Raw genomic sequence first — 17984 nt, 5'->3', positions numbered from 1 at the left:
TCATATGAGGCCTCATTTTATTCACACAATTCATACTCTCCTCTCTCGGTATTTAGGATTTCTAAGTGTTTTGGGGTGTTTTCAGCCTTCCTAGGCTTGGTCCGGGTGTTGACGAGGCGCTCCGAGGTTGCTGCGAAGAGGTGACCAAGTTCTGTGGCAGCCGTCATTAGAGGGCTGACGACGGATGCAAGTATAACTATGGATCCTTATAGTAAATAGAGAGTATGATATAGTTTAGTTAAGACTTTTAGAATAAAGTTATAATGCATGAGTACTTTGCATTGTAGTACGAACGATAGGCTTGGACATAGAGTTGATCTAGCTTGCTTTAGTATATGAGGTACGACAGTATTATTCGAGATATCCAAATTGAGTATATATGTATTATGTGCTTGCATGTATATGTGATTGCATGACTTATATGATACAACATGTCACGATTGTATGTTGCATTCATGAGCATCTTGAGCCTTATTTATAAAGGTATCATGTAGTAGCCTAGTAGGGCGCTCACTCTATGAGTTTGTGGATGGTTGGATACGTATGTCTTGTGTCAGGTCACTAGAATGGTTGGAAACTTGCACTAGTCTCAGGTCATCATTATCAACTGAGTATATGAGTCACCTCCTGAGACGACGGCACAACGTGCTATATAGCATGGGCCCGGTATATGACCTTGTTCTTGACTTGAGAGTTTTGGTACCTGTTTTTACTTGCATACATGCACGTATAATACCGTATACTCAGACTCTCGTACTGAGTTTTTCATGCTCATGTCTCGTACCTTGTTGTATCTGAACATCCTATTCCATGGGACATGTCTGCGATTGGATGAGGCGGGTGGTTCTAGGAGAGATTAGGCGATTGATGGCCAGCAGGGATATTGTCTAGGCTTATGATTGTTGAATTTGGGTTGATACAGTATTCGATCTGGTTGTATAATAATTATATTATTTTCATTTGGGATTTATTTATGTTTTTCCGCTGATACCTTTGATTATTTGAGTAATTATGAAACGACCCTAACCTCTAATTTAATTTTAAAAAAAATGAGAAGGAGGAATTTCGAAGTATTATTATTATTATCACTATTTTATTTTTATTTTTATTTTTTTAAAAAAAATTCGGCATGACCTATTTGTTTATAATCAAACTCACATGTCCCAAATCAGCATTTCAAAAATAAAAAGAAAGACTCTCAAAAGATAAGAACATAACACCATAAACATAAACATCTGTTTGGATTCAGTCCCAACAACAACAAATTGAGAAGAGAAAAATAGGTTTACATGCCTAGAAACCAATACAAGGAATCACATCCTGCTAATAAACTGGAAGATAAACAACTGTAAACAATACTCTATTACATACATCTCATATGCGGAAAAGTGAAGGAAGCGACGGTCATGGGTGCGCTCCGCCAGATGCTATCAACCAGGTGATCATGCCCCTCAGTCACTGAGTAATCATCATCACCTGCACCAAGCAAATGTAGTGAGTCTAAAGAGTCAACAAGAATATGGGGTGAAATAACGAATAATAAATATACATGCGCACATAATTAAAAATATCAGATACTGAAAATACATTGTCTTTTCCTAACTGAAACTCTAGCAAAAAGAGTACGTGAAAACATTGCATGCATGACTGAATCTAACTGACTGAAGCTAAACTCGATTTGAGAGCGCATAGCAAGACTGAACATGTGAACTGAAGTGACTAAACTGGGAATTAATGAACTGATAAACTAACTGTAAGCTTATAAACTGATAAAATGATAAAATGATAAACTGATAAACTGAATAACTGATAAACTGATAAGCAAATAAACTGATAACTGAATAACTGATAAGCTGATAAACTGATAAACTGTGAACTTAGATCATTGATTGTGGCCCTTTTCTTTAGTTTTGATCGATCAATGTTGCAGTATACTATGCCGGCAAGGAAGTTAGGATTTCTCTCAACCCTTCTTGCCCCGTGTTGGTATGGAAAACCAAGATTTCTCTCAACCCATCCATACCCTGAAATGCCATACCCTGAAATGGTAAGGGAAGCCAAGATTTCTCTCATCCCGTCCAAACCCATGAGGTGGTAAGGGAAGCCAGGATTTCTCCCAACCCGTCCATACCCTGAGTTGGTAAGGAAAGCCATGATTTCTCCAAACCCGTCCATACCCTGAGTTGGTAAGGAAAGCCAGGATTTTTTCCAACCCGTCCACACCCTGATAAGTCACAATCAACTCTCCTTAATAAAAAATACTTTCTTCTCTGACTTAACTCAAAGATTTGGAATGAACTCAAGAAATGACATTCTTTGAAAAAATTTACTCGATACTCAGATAAACTAAATAAGATGGTTGACATGGATGGTGATTTAGGTGACAAACCATAGCTAAGAATCTAAAATTTACTTTTTGGCACTTAGGACGTATCCCGAGCATTCCACTTGCAAAGCTTAAAACTTATAAAATTCTTAGTCAAACGGCTTCTGCTTGAAACCACGAGTCCCACGCACTCTAAGCTAAATTAGGAAGTCATCCTCAAAGAATCATTCTTATCCAGTCATTTCTGGCAACAAAATTTTCGGACAGCAGCACTTAGCGACTAAATTCTGCGCCTCATCAATCATTAGCCTAGAACTCAACCAAAACTTAGCCGAATTGATTCCCATGACATATTCATAACATCCTGGGCTAATTCCAGACCCGAGCCCTTAACCAAATATGAGTCTAGCACTGGCATAAACTACCATTCTCGGACAGCCCTGCTCCATGACAGAAACTGTGCACTCTTCCCACTTGACTCCGTTATAAACCTTCAACACATACTCCACTATGAATCCCAACCTATAACCTAACAACTTGACCACCTCGAGACCCCACTTAGCCACTAGCACTGCCTTACCAAAGCCTAGTGACTCAGAGTCAGGCCCTGCCCCTGACCTCGAGCCAAAACCCACCCTTGAACCTCAATCCAAACCAAAAGTCCTACTCGAAGCAGCCCCTGCCCTCGAGCCAAAACCCAGCTCGCGAGAGTCCTGGCCAGTCCCCCAGAAACCAAATTTCTTCCACCTACAATCAACAACCCTTTTTTTTCTCAAAATGGCAGCCACAACACACAACCATGGTGCTACCATGTGAGCTACATTCTTACCCATGGAAGCTCCTATATCACCATCCAAACAACAAGCAAGACTCGAATCAACACAAGTACAAACACCAAGAGAAGTAAAAAATAAGGCAGAAGAAAGCAATGATCAGAAACATCTCACCCACATCTATCCTTTACAAGAAATGCGACATGAATCAATCTCAAGCACAAACAATACACCCTAAAGGCAGAAGAAAGCAATGATCAGAAACATCTCACCCACATCTATCCTTTACAAGAAATGCAACATGAATCAATCTCAAGCACAAACAATATACCCTAAAGAATTCTGGGGTGTCGAACAGGCCAAAGATAAAATATCTAACATCTCGGTTGGCCAACAAGATTTACAAAAAAATCGAACAGGCATCCTATTGATGTGATTATCACAAAAATGACTACCCGGGTGATGGGTAAAATCCCGAGCGGAAAAGATAGATGGATATTCCCCCAAAAGAAGGAATCCCTTCTTCGAAGTTATATGAGTAGTTTTTAGAAAGTGAGTGTACCCTGAAAGACTTGACACTTCCGCCTTCCCAGGATTGGTTTTTATATTCGCCCAGCAAGACCCTCAATCATTATTGGGTATGGCCCTTCTGACTGATTTTAGGGTGATAAGACGGTTATCACGTGTGATTTAGACCCTCCTGATTTCCGGCAAGAGCCTATTCCTTCGGATCGTGATTAGCAATGATTTGGTCTGTGATTTGGGTTCTGACATACTCCAAACAGACGTGGCCATTTCTTGGCCCTAAAAATAGGAAATCCGGGCCCCACCGTTTTCTCTTTCCTTTTCTACCCTCCGTTACCTCCTTACCCGGTGTTCTAGCTCCCCTGACTCTCACCCCGGGATACCTTACCCCGAGATACCTTACCCCGAAACAACGCTGTGTTTGCTACACCCCGGGATACCTTACCCCGGGGTACCTTAATATTACATCACCACACTTCCCAAAGATAGTCGGGCTAGGACCTGTTCTGCTGTCCCGAGGAAACAACGCTGTGTGCGGCTACACCCCGGGATACATTACCCCGGGGTACCTTACCTCGAGGTATCCTAATATTACACCACCCGGGGTAAGATATCCCCGGGACGTATCTCGAGTGGTCTCGTCAACCGGGGTGATGTCACTAGCCTTACGTCAGCCCTAAACGCTTCGTAGTGCGCTTGTCAGAGAATTTGTCAGGAGTCGCTTCAACTTCTTGAGCACGCTTCGCGTATCTCTGCCGTCCAATTTAAAATATACGGCTTAGATTGCCTTGGCCCTTTTTACATAATCCTTGCGACTCCTTTGTTCTTTTTTCCATCGCCTTCCTTCCTTACGTGGTTGCTTTCTGGTTTTATGCAACTTTCTTCCGCTCCCGTCATCCGTCCCTTAACCTGTAAGTGCTCTCCTTCCTTATGTCTACAAGTACCTCTTCTACCTCTGGGGCGAATGCCAAAGGCTCGCCTTGAGACGAAGCGCCAAGCGGTAGCTCGAGCGACGCTCGCTCCGTTTCCGCTCTTCCTCTCCGCCCCCGTCGTTCTAAAAAAGCCTCTCTTTCTCGCCCTAAAACTTCCACAGCTTTGCCTTCCCACGAAAAGGGAAAAGGAAAAAATAAGGTGAAGAACCCCACCCCTCTTTTATCCGCCCCCAGCATTAGGCTGGTATACATATCTTCCATGCACCCTTTCCCAAGGGGCTGCAGAGGAACTACGTGGCTCAGGGGAAATCCCTTCGTCCTACTTCTTGTTCCGACCTTTACCTGGGAGCACTCCCGATACCCCCCCGGCGGGGTGCTATACTTTTTTCCAAGATCAAATTCGCAGTGGTCTTCGATTTCCCATTCCTCCCTTCTTCTTGGCAGTTGCCGACTTCTTTAAAGTTCCTATCAATCAATTTCACCCGAATTCATTTCGGATTACGGCCTCCACTTACATCCTTTTCAAAATGCACAATTTGGCCATCACCCCTCTCATTCTTCACTACTTCTTCACATGCCGGTTTAATGAAGGGGCTTTTTCTTTGGCTGCCCGGCTAAATTCCTGTTTTATTTCCGATATTCCTTCTTCCCTGAAGGGGTGGAAAGAAAAGTATTTCTTTATTCGACCCCCGAATCCTTTTACTTTTAGGACCGGGTTCCTGTCTAGTCTTCCCCCCTAACCAGAGCTCCCAGATCACTACAAAGTTGAGGAGCCGTATGTTCGTAGTTTGGCGTTGGTTGGCCACAAAAACTTTTCTTCCCCTGTTCTTTTAACAGTGAAAACATGATAGCCTACGGGTTGAGTACCCGGGAGGAAGATACCATTAACCAGGTGATCGATGCTTACTGTGTCCCGGGTGCTCAACCTGGTAATCTCTGGATTCGTCCCCTCTAATTGCTTTATCCTTTTTACTCCTTCTGTTCTTATCGTGGTCTTCTCCTTGCAGATCCCTCCAACATGATGAAAGAGGAATTTGCCAAACGCGCTGCCGAGAGGCAAGCTGCACAAGAAAGAACTCGAGCCCTAGCCGAGCAGAGGAAAAAGGCCCTGATGAAGGAAGAAAACCGTGCCTTGGCACGGCCGCCTTCCCCATCTCCTTCAGCTCCTGCTTCCTCCCTCCAGAATACTGGGGCCCCGGAGGCCCGGGCTCTTATACTGGCCCCTCCTCAGCTGGAGTCTCAAACTCAACTATCCTTGTCTCAAGAGGATCTGGAAGATGAGATCCCACTCTCCAATCACAAGAGGAAAGCAGCTCAGGTGTCCGAGGTAATTGACTTGAGCGATTCAGAAAAGGCCCCCTCTCAGAAGGTTCCAATTCCGCCTCTCCAGCCTTCCTCAGTGGGTCCTCTAGTGTCAGGCTGGGAAACCCCTGCTGCCACCTCGGAGCATCTTAGCCATGTTTGGGGTGGTCCGCCGAGTGCCGCTGCCTGGGGACCCCGGTCCCCTTCTTCCTATCGGGCACGGTTTCTTCCAAAATTGCTCAGCTCCAGAGTCTATTGTCTCCGGAGGATCATTCCCTGCTGTCTGCCCGTGATATTGCTTCCCGGTTCTCCGAGGATATCTCTCACGCCTATACGGTAAACCCCCTCCTTCCTTTATTCAAAAAAGTTGTTGCCTTTATGCTTTGATTGACCTTTTCCTATTTTTTTTTAAACAGGGCTTGTGCATGCTGACCCATGCCCTGGATGAGGCTAACTCAGAACGGGCTAAAGAGAGCAACCGGTGCGGTTCCTTTCAAGAGTGCATTGCTCAACTCCGTTCCCAGGCAGCCCGATTCCAAGAGGCTCATGAAGCGGAGATGCGGTCTCTTCAGGAGTCTCTAGAGAGCTCGCAAGCGGCCCTGACTAGGACTCAGGAGAGTTGGAGACAAAAATTATCTGAAGTTCAATACCGCCGCTCTTCTGAGATCCAATCCCTCGAGGCCCAAGTGGAGCAACTTACCCGGGAGTTAGGCCAGGCTATGGAGGAGAGAGATAGGGCTAGGCAGGAGGCGGAGGTACTCCATGTATCGGCCACGAAAATGCAAAACCAGCTGATTATTGCCCGTACAGAGGCAGAGATGCATATTTCCTCTACTCGGGATGCTGCTCAGGCTCTAGAAGAATGCTCTAGTGCAAAAGATGAATGGTGGGCCTCCTTCCTCTCTTCCAAGGAGTTTGAGCAGACGGTGATAGACAAGTCCTTTGATTTCGTCACTCGGGGCTTCGATCTCTGTTCTGATCAGTGTGAGGCAGCTGGCCTGATGCGAGAAGGAGTTCCAAATCTTGATCTGGCCATAGCCTCCTTACCCTCTGACCCTGAGAATGAAGGAGAAGGGCCCCAGGCAGAGGTAGACGCCAGCAAAGAGCAGAAACCTCAAGAGGGAGCCGACCTCCTGGGTTAGATTTAGGCTACTCATCGGAGCTTTAGGCTTAGGATCCTAACTTTTTATGTACGTATATTCGGTGTTTAACACTAAACTTTGATCTTGTTTCACCTCTTTAATTGAATGATTTCTCCTGTATTCCTGACTGAATCCCCCGTTTTGATATTTTTTATTCGTGAGTTTCAAACATGCGGGTGGTCCATTCCCCCGGGAATTTGTGATGACTGGGCGCCTGGGATCCCGAATCTTTTGGTTCCATGGTGATAGACCACCTGGACCTTATATGACTCGTGAATTACCAAGGGCCACTGAGTACCAGGGTGGTAGATCACCTGGGTTTTTAAGTGCCAGGGTTGTAGATCACCTGGGCTTTACATGGCTCGTGAATTACCACGGGCCTTTGAATACCAGGGTGGTAGATCACCTGGGTTTTTAAGTGCCAGGGTGGTAGATCACCTGAGCTTTACATGGCTCGTGAATTACCACGGGCCTTTGAGTACCAGGGTGGTAGATCATCTGGGTTTTTAAGTGCCAAGGTGGTAGATCACCTGGGCTTTACATGGCTCGTGAATTACCACGGGCCTTTGAGTACCAGGGTGGTAGATCACCTGGGTTTTTAAGTGCCAGGGTGGTAGATCACCTGGGCTTTACATGGCTCGTGAATTACCACGGGCCTTTGAGTACCAGGGTGGTAGATCACCTGGGTTTTTAAGTGCCAGGGTGGTAGATCACCTGGGCTTTACCTGGCTCGTGAATTACCACGGGCCTTTGAGTACCAGGGTGGTAGATCACTTGGGTTTTTAAGTGCCAGGGTGGTAGATCACCTGGGCTTTACATGGCTCGTGAATTACCACGGGCCTTTTGAAATTCATAATAGATCAAAACATATTTTTTATTTATACAACCATCAGAGAAATAATTTACAGGCGCGCATGTATTTTTTAAGGATAATAAGACTTAAGATGCATAGTATTCAAGGGCCTCTGTAGGACCTTGCCCCGGCTGTCCTCCAAATACCAGGCGCTCCTTCCTATCCTCCGAATTACTTTATAAGGTCCCTCCCATTTGGCTTCTAGATTTTTTACTTCTCCCGCCGGGTTAACTTTCTTCAATACCAAATCACCTACCTGGAATTCCCGGGGTTTGACCTTTTGATTGAACGCCTGAATTATCCTGCTCCGATAGGCTTCCATCCGAATAGCAACCCGTTCTCTTTTTTCTTCAATCAGGTCTAATTCCAGCGTCCTGCCTATGGTCTCCCCCTCCTGATGGGCTCTCACCCGGGGGGAGATCTGTCCGATCTCTACTGGGATCACGGCCTCGGACCCGTACACCAAGCTGAAGGGTGTTTCTCCTATGGCCGTCCTGGGGGTAGTGCGGTAAGACCATAACACACCAGGGACCTACTCCACCCAATTTCTGCCAACGCCAAAGAGTCGGGTTTGTAAAGTTTGGATGATAGTCCTGTTAGTTGCTTTCGTCTGTCCGTTGATTTGGGGATACACCACAGAAGTGAATGCATGCTTTACCTTCATCTCTGTGCACCAGTCCTTTATTTTCTTTCCCTGGAACTGCCTCCCGTTGTCCGAGATAAGCTTTCGGGGTAAACCAAACCGGCAGACAATGTTCTTCCAAATAAATCCCAACACCACCTCTTCAGTGATTCTTGCTAATGGCTCAGCCTACACCCATTTAGATAAATAATCCACTGTTAATAGTAAGAACTTCTTCTGCCCGGGGCCTATCGGAAATGGTCCCACGATATCCATGCCCCATTGATCAAAAGGTCAGGATGCCCACACCGGCTGTAACTCCACCGCGGGCTTACGAGAAAAATTCCCAAATCTCTGGCATCCTTCACACGTTTTGACGACTTGTCGGGCATCCTGCTGCAGGGTAGGCCACCAATATTCTGCCAACAGGTGCGCCAAGACAAGCTCAAAGCCCCTCCATGATCCCCGCAACAGCCTTCATGTATTTCCTGAAGGACATAACCCACTTCCCCTTGGGCTAGGCACCTTAGTAAGGGACCCTGAAAAGATCGCCGATATAACTTTTCATTAATCAAGGTGAATCGAGTTACCTGCCTTCTGAGACTCGGGGCATGCGCCTCATCCCCAGGCAGGGTCCCTGTCTGCAAGTACTCCACGAGGGGCACCATCCAGGATCTTTCTGAAGCCTCTTCTTCCTTTCCTTCAATGGCCATCACCGATCCGGACTGTTGTATCACCTCTCGGCAGTCAATACCAGTGGATATGATGCTACCCTGGCTAGGGCATCTCCCTTCGCATTATGCTCCCTGGGGATTTGCTCAATGCTCCAGCTGGAAAATTCTTCTCCCTGCTGTTTGATAAGTCCCACATACTCCTGCAATCTCTTCTCCCTGATGCCAAAATTCCCTGCACTTGTTGTACCACCAGTTGGGAATCCGAATATACAATTACGTGTCTGTCTCCCGCCTCCCAAGCCAATTTCAAACCCGAAACTACAGCTTCATACTCTGCTTCATTGTTTGATTTGAAAGATGAAAATCTTACCGCCACTTTGGTTTTTTCCTGAGTGGGAGAAATGAGGATTACTCCCACCCACTCCCTTCCAAACCGCTGGCCCCATCCACAAAGATTCTCCACACCTCCTCCTGTCCAAAAGTGATGACCTCGGTCAAGAAGTCAGACAAAGCTTGTGCCTTAATAGCTGCCCGGGGCCTGTACTCCACATCGTACTCTCCCAACTCTACTGCCTATTTGATCAATCTACCTGAAGCCTTCGGTTGAGTCATCACCCGACCCAAATGGCTATTGGTCAGAACTGTGATTGGGTGCGATAGAAAATAAGGTCGGAGTTTTCGGGCAGTCAAAACAAGGGCCAGAGCCATTTTTTCTATTTCACTGTACCGGGTCTCGGGCCCCTTCAGAGCGTGGCTTACGTAATAAACTGGCTTTTGATCTCCTCCCTCTTCCTTTATTAACACCGTGCTCACTGAAAACTATGTCGTGGAGATATAAACCCACAATCTCTCCCCAGGTTTGGTTTTAATCAGGATGGGCAGACTTGCCAGATGCTCCTTTAATTCCTGAAAAGCCCGTTCGTAGTCCTCATTCCATCCGAACCTCTGAGCCTTCATCAGCACCTGAAAGAAAGGATGACTCATATGGGCCGACCGAGCAATGAAATGAGATAGGGCCGTGACTCTTCCCGTCAACCGCTGTACGTCCCTAATGGAGGAATGGGATGGCATCTCCCTCAGAATTTTTACTTTCTCCGGGTTTACCCCTATTCCCCTCTCGGTCACTACAAATCCCAAGAATTTCCCGCTTTTTACTCCGAACACACACTTGGCCGGATTAAGCTTCACCCCGTACCTTCGCAAGGTACCGAAGGTTTCCTCCAGGTCAGGAATAAAATGGTCCCGGGTCCTGGATTTCACCAGAATATCATCTACATATACCTCCACATTCCGGCCCAACTGATCTTGTAAAACCTTATCCATCATCCTTTGATAGGTGGCTCCTGCATTTTTTAACCCAAAATGCATAACAGTATAACAAAATGTTCCTCCTGACGTAACAAAACTGACCTTATCCTGATCCTCCTTAGCCAAGGGAATTTGATGGTATCCCTGGTAGGCATCCATAAAGCAAAGTAGCTCATAACCAGAGGTAGAATCTAATAACTGATCAATCCGGGGCAGGGGATAGCAGTCCTTGGAGCATGCTTTGTTTAAGTCTCGGAAATCCATACACATTCTCCATTTCCCTGTACTCTTGGGAACTAGAACTACGTTAGATAACCAAGTAGGAAACTGTACCTCCCTGACGTGTCCCGCTTCCAGAAGCTCCTGGACTTGCTCAGCAATGACCTTGTCTTTTTCTGCCCCAAAGTGTCTTTTCTTTTGCCTAACAGGCCGATATCCTGGGAGGATATTCAGCCTGTGCTCTGCTAAATGGGCCGGAACTCCAGTTAGCTCTTTAGGAGACCAGGCAAACACAACCGTGTTCTGGGCCAAACACGCCTTTAACTGTTCTGCCAAAACAAGCTCCATCCCCCGGGCCACTCGGGCGATCTTCTCCGGCTGTCCGGGCACTACCTCCACCTCCTCATACTCCTCTTTTACTTCTCCTACTGCGCACACCTCTTCTTGCATGGAACCATCTCTTCTTTCCATCCTTCATGCTCTCTTGTTATTCCCCCGGATGGTGTCCGCATAACACCGTCTGGATGAGTGCTGATCTCCCTTTACCTCGCCCACTCGATCCCCCACCGGGAATTTGATCTTTTGGTGGTAAGCGGATGCGACGGCCCGAAAGGCATTTAAAGCCGGCCTTCCCAGGATGATATTGTAGGAAGATGGGGCCTCCACCACGGTGAAGAGAGCCATAACAGTCTTTTTTGAATCGCCCAATCCTAGAGTAATAGGCAGCCGCACTTCTCCTTTAGGCCGAATAGTATGTCTGGAAAACCCATGTAGGGACGTTTTTACAGGGTTAATCTCACACTCCCGCAAGTCCATTTGTGCAAATGCATCCTGGAAAATGACGTTCACCGAACTCCCTGAATCCACAAAAACCATTCTTATGTCGTAGTTAGCCACCTGCGCTTGGATGAGTAAAGCATTGTTGTGGGGTAGACACACTCCCTCAAGATCCTCAGGCCCAAACGTAATGACCGGATAGGCATCTGGTCTCCAGGCTTCGATTCCCAGGACCTCTCTTTTGCTCCAAGACTTCCGAGCTCTATTAGAGTCCCCATCAGTGGATCCTCCCGAAATCATATTAATCACCCCCTGGAAGATCCCTCCCGGGGTCCTTTGTCAGGCCCACGTGGAATTTCCACCCGGGCCTTCGTGGGATCGGGCCTATCGCTTCGCGGAGTGTCGAACCGGGGTACCCAGGGGCGTCCCCGTTGCATTTTCTCCACATGCTTTGTTTCGTCAGGTACAGGCTACCTCGGCTCCACGGTGAGCCTCCGGCACTCACTAGTGTCGTGGGTGTTAACCCGATGTATCGAGAAATATTTTCCCGGCCTCTTGGGAGGCACAGGCTGGATATTCTCCTCACACAAGTGGACCTCTTGATCTCGGGCTACTCTGTGAGGAGCATAGGCGGCGAGCCTTCCCGATGGGTCATTCCTTCTCCTCCCTTGATTGCCCTGGTTCCCTTTCTCCTTATGTTCCTCCTTCCGGTTCTTCTCCCTCTTCTGCTTCTGGGCTTCCTACATGTTGATATATTTCTCGGATCGAGCCAAGAGATCCTCAAAATGACGGGGTGCCTTTTTGACCAAGGACCGGAAGAATTCTCCCTCCTTGAGCCCTTGCGTGAAAGCAGTGATTTTGGTTTCTGGTGCACAGGCCGGTACTTCCAAGGCCACTCTATTGAACTTTTTAATGTAAGCTCTTAGAGACTCCTCGCTCAGTTGTTTTATCTCGAAGAGGCTGAGAGTAGTATTCTTATACCGCTTGCTGCTGCTGAAGTGTTGCAGAAAGACTTCCCGGAATTCTTTGAAAGTCTTAAAGCTACCTTCCTCCAAGTTCTCAAACCACCTTTGCGCAGAATCCACCAAGGTAGTTAGGAATACCTTGCATTTAATTTGGTCCCCGTAGCAATGCAACATCGCTACATTCTCAAACCGAGCGATGTGTTCCTATCGATCAGCACTGCCGTCATATTCCTTGATTTTGGCGGACTTGAAATATACCGGCAATGTCTCTGCAATGATTTCCGGGGAGAAAGTACAGCCCAAACTTTTGACCCGCGAAGATTCCCGCGGGTCCGTATTTTCCAGCTTTTGTATCTTATGTTTCAGCATTTCCAGTTCTCCTGCCATGGTAACATTTACCGACCTCGCATGCGAGTTTCCTTCCTCCTCCACATGTATGCCTCTGCTCTTCTCCCTCTCTTTTTCGAGCCTCGGTCCTTGCTCTTCCTCCCCTTCTCCTCCTTTGTCCTTCTCCTTCTCTCGGCCCTCTTTTTCCCCTTGTTGTATCGCCATGATTCTTTGTACAGCCGTGTCCACCATAGCGTTCATTTGCTCCTGGATTGCGGCCACTGCTCGACGAGAGCTTTCAGGATCATCAATGATGGTCATATCCACGTCTTAGACTCACTTTCCCACAGACGGCGCCAATGATGTGATTATCACAAAAATGACTACCCGGGTGATGGGCAAAATCCCGAGCGGAAAAGATAGATGGAGATTCCCCCAAAATAAGGAATCCCTTCTTCGAAGTTATATGAGTAGTTTTTAGAAAGTGAGTGTACCCTGAAAGACTTGCCACTTCCGCCTTCCCAGGATTGGTTTTTATATTCGCCCAGCCAGACCCTCAATAATTATTGGGTATGGCCCTTCTGACTGATTTTAGGGTGATAAGACGGTTATCACGTGTGATTTAGACCCCCCCTGATTTCCGGCAAGAGCCCATTCCTTCGGATCGTGATTAGCAATGATTTGGTCTGTGATTTGGGTTCTGACATACTCCAAACAGACGTGGCCATTTTTTGGCCCTAAAAATAGGAAAGCCGGGCCCCACCGTTTTCTCTTTCCTTTCCTACCCTCCGTTACCTCCTTACCCGGAGTTCTAGCTCCCCTGACTCTCACCCCGGGATACCTTACCCCGAAACAACGCTGTGTGCGGCTACACCCCGAGATACCTTACCCCGGGGTACCTTAATATGACATCACCACACTTCCCAAAGACAGTCGGGCTAGGACCTGTTCCGCTGTCCCGAGGAAACAACGTTGTGTGCGGTTACACCCCGGGATACCTTACTCCGGGGTACCTTAATATGACATCAACTATAAATCAGAAAATTCGAACAACACGCAGAATAAACAAGCACACAACGTAATAATCCACTTGGTGGCCAAAGAAATCTATAAACTTGCCTCACGCTTAAAAAATATCAAAAATTGGGGAGGGGAGCTCGGCAGCTGGAAATCGAGCTGGAAAATATGATGGAACTTGAGCTGCTCGCCTAGAGGGGTGTTTTCGCCGGAAGAAATGGAGCTGGCGGCTGCCGGAGGCTGGATATGGAAGAAAGGAAGTGCCGATCGCCTTGGGAGGAAATGAAGACCGAACAGGGAAGTTTGTATCGACCAGCTTGAGGGAGGGGAAAAGTATTTGGGCCGATGCAATTGGGTAGGGTGTAATCCCTTATTGGGTCGGGTAAGCTTATATCTTTAAATGTGTGAGACGATAATGCATAATATATAATATATAGTTTTATATGGTGCGAGTAAAAGTGTTAGGCCCAAATTCCGCAAATACTCAAATTTGAAAATTTAAGAGTTAAATACTTAAATTCTAATTATCGGGTTTGAAAATGCTAATTTTGGAAAAATTTCAAAAAAATTAACTCATGAATGCAAAAAAGCGATTCTTTGACACCCGAAAAATTCTAAAATAACATTCATCTACTTTTCTCAATTCTCACAAATATAAACTCTTGAGATAATATCTAGAAATTTACCGCCGAAAACCGATACCGAAAGTCATTGAACTCAAAAATCCCAAAAATAATCAACTTAATAATATTTGAGCAATTTAAATTTAAAAGAATTTAAACAATAACTTAGAAATTAAATTCAATACATTAAATATTCTGATGTCACGACAGCGAGTAGACTATTTAAATAACAAGCAAAGCGATTAAAATAATTTAAACAAACTAAATGTATGTTTAAAAGTCATTTTAAATAAATATACGAGCGGAATAAAAATATTTAAAACGACTCAGACATTTAAAAATATTTAAATAAATAAACTAGACATTTAAAATAGTTTAAAATTACTAATATCTAAACTTAAATTATTATAAATAAATAAGTCGAGTAATTAAAATCTTTTAAATATGCAAATCTTAAAATCTTTAAAAATATTTAAAACAAATAAGCGATATAATAAAATAATTCAAATGAGTAGACTTAAACAATTAATAAAAATAATTAAATAGTTAGTACAAAAATATTATTTAAATAAATAACTAATATTTATTAACACATAATTCAAATAAAAAATTTGAATCAATTAAACTTAAAAATAATAAATCCTAATATTTATTAAATTTAATTCATGAGATTTAGTAGATTAGATTTTTAGATACTATAAATTAAGTTAAATGCATGTTTAAGCTTTTGATTAGTAAGTAATAACAGCGCGAGTCACTACAACTCCTTACGACCTGAGACAATACAGATGTTGTACATGCTAGGATTGTGATTTGACTCGTTTACAGACTCCGTGAGGGTCATCGAATGGCGAGATTGGGCACAGTCACGACACATGTAGGAGTCAGTGCATTGTAGTCGGGAATTCACTGCACACCTACGGGTGTGGATATCTATGTGATCTTATGAGATAATAGTACATGAAATATCTAGCCAGAATATGAGATGTGCAGTAGGGTAAAGTTGTTACCTAGTTGTACATGCGAGACCACTATAAATGTAACGCCCCGTTTTTTTTTATCTTAATTGATGTTATTTGAGATAATCAGTGATTTCAGAATTAGAGAACCGACTTATTATTAATCAGGGACCTTTTTGCAATTTTCGGAAATTTCAGGGACTAAAACGCAAAATTGAGTTTTGTTATTTAAACTAGACTTTGACTAAGTCCTTGGATCACTTCTTATTCACCCTCTCCACCGTCTCTTCCATTGTTGGACGCCCAAAGCTTGTCCAAGCTTTTTTGATTTCATTTCTAGCTCAATCCGTCCGATAGAATTGATTTCTGACTTGATATCTACGATCACAGCGACGAGTGCTCCGTTTGGAAGTAAGTTTATTTTAATTCTGAGAAGTTTGAATTTATTGATGTTGTCAGAATTTGTTTATATTCGAAGATGATGATTATGAGTTACCAGTGATCGTATCTAAGACGGTTCGAAGATCTAACAACGAATGAATTTGTTATGAATTTTCTTGTCATTTTCGAAAATCATGATTTTTGTGATGTGTTGGTTTTGAGTTGGAATTGATGTTTGAGGATTGAAATGAGTATATTGAGTTGTTGTTTTGATGTCTGCATTTCCGGTTTGATCAGTTACAGCCATTATGACGTCGGTTTGAGTTTTGGATATCGTTCGAGTTTGATTGAGTTTTGATGTCGATTTTGATCACTATAACTTCTTCTGATAGATTGAATTGAAGTTCTCGGAGATTGTGAGCCTTGCAGTCTTGATCAGTTTGGAAGAGTTGAGCTGGTATAGTATCGACGTCCTTCTATATCGATTAATGAACTTGTTTGATTGACTTGAGTTAATATTGATTGAGGAATTGTTGTTTTCATATTGAAGTTTTGGGAACGAAAAAGAAGAGGTATAAGACGACTTAGAAATAGAATAGGACGATGAACTTGAATCAGGATTGATTCGAGTATCCTAGACGAAATCACATACTGCATGTTTTGATTTCTTAATTGATTATATGATTGAATTAAATTGAGTGCATTAGATTACATATGCATTCATATTGAGCCTTGATTTGTTCAATTTGAATTAGACGATCTAGGGATTGTAGTCGAGTAGCTTGGTAGGCGATTTACTACCTTGTCGAGTAGCTCACTATAATGCTCTTGAGTCTAGAGGATTAAAGCATGTCATGTCCACCTCGAGAGGGGAGTCGGTGTGATTGTTGGATGTTTTAACCTCGGGATCCCAAACCGAAGAAAGAAAGAATAAAAGAAATTCATTGATTATCTGAGTCTGATAATCCAGAAGTTTAAAGACATGCATATCATTTTAATTACAGTATTGGATTGAATTATTTGATTATATGAGGATTGAATTCTTATATGGATTGATATGTTATTTGATTTCATGTCATTATCTTTTACTGGGAATATTATTCTCACCGGATTATCCGGCTGTTGTCTTTGTTTGTATGTGTACTTGGCAACAGGTGGGGCAGGAACGAATCAGAGACAACATGGCTAGAGGATTGAGAGAATAGAGTGAGGCTTGGATGTTAGGAGTCATTTATGTAATTGAACTCCTTTTTGTATTGAATAAGTCCAAACTAGATGGACCTTATTATGCATGTTATATTTTGTGAGGTTTGTATAACTCAATACTTGTTGTATATTGTTGAATAGGATTTTGGTGTTGTTATTGTAAATTGTTGGAATTGGAATTGAAGAAGAAAAACCAGAACTTTTCTGGGCAGAGCGTCTCGCTCGATCGGCAGATTCTTACCGATCGAGCGAGCACCATTGCAGCGAGGCAGTGTTTGGGAAATTTATTGCCCGCTCGATCGGTGGGTCCTGAATTTTTGGCAGTGCTTTGGATTATTTTGGCCCGCTCGATCGGTAAGATTTTACCGATGGAGCGAGCACCCCTTTTAAAAAAAAAAATTTCTTTTGTCTTTCTTTAATCTTATGCTTTGAATTGAGTTGATTAATTTAATTACCCTGAGATTGTATGATTAGAATCTAGGCCTCACATTAAGTGGTATCAAAGCGATAAGATCTTGGACTGGAATTAGAAGAGAGCGGGGTAGATCGAGTCCGCTTGTTTCGAATTCTCACATGTGTTTGAGTTATTTAATTGAGTTATTAAATACAATGCGAGCATGCTTTATTGATTGATAATTAATTGAATTACATGATTGTGTGATTTAATTTATAAAGCATGAATTGATTGAGATATGAACTGTAATCATTCATTGGATCCGAGTTCCATCTTTTGACTTGAGTAAGAAGATCAGAGGTTGTGGGACACTGGAATTTTGAGATTGAGATATCTGTGTTCTAACCCCTTTTGTTCTATATGGGTACTCGAAGAAGATTGAACATGAATACTCCACCGGGTTTTGCTACTACTGAAACTCCGCCTGTAGTGACTCCTCAGAATAACCAGGGCGATACAGTTGAGAATCAGATGGATGCCACGGCTACCCCTATGGAAACCTTACTGAAGAGGTTTCAATCCTTCCGACCACCGATTTTGAGAGGAACGGAGAATCCCATGTATTGCGAGGGTTGGATGGATGATATAGATGAACTTTT

At 44.0% G+C, this 17984-nt stretch overlaps 1 protein-coding gene across 1 annotated transcript; it reads right to left on the bottom strand.

The window, feature by feature from the left end:
* Window positions 1-11150: 11150 nt before the first annotated feature.
* Window positions 11151-11753, bottom strand: LOC140862121 (uncharacterized). Its single transcript, XM_073265127.1, has one exon. The coding sequence runs from the start codon at window positions 11751-11753 to the stop codon at window positions 11151-11153; it is 603 nt and encodes a 200-aa protein (XP_073121228.1).
* Between the last annotated feature and the right edge of the window lie 6231 nt (window positions 11754-17984).

The sequence above is a fragment of the Henckelia pumila genome, chromosome 4, assembly GCF_033568475.1.
Source record: "Henckelia pumila isolate YLH828 chromosome 4, ASM3356847v2, whole genome shotgun sequence".
Taxonomy (NCBI): Eukaryota; Viridiplantae; Streptophyta; class Magnoliopsida; order Lamiales; family Gesneriaceae; genus Henckelia; species Henckelia pumila.
Note: the sequence above shows the minus strand (reverse complement) of the source record. Positions and strands in the feature narration are given on the sequence as shown.

What these genes read in the sequence shown, in the direction of transcription:
- LOC140862121 (XM_073265127.1), bottom strand. Translation starts at nt 11,753, where the DNA reads ATGATTTCGGGAGGATCCACTGATGGGGACTCTAATAGAGCTCGGAAG.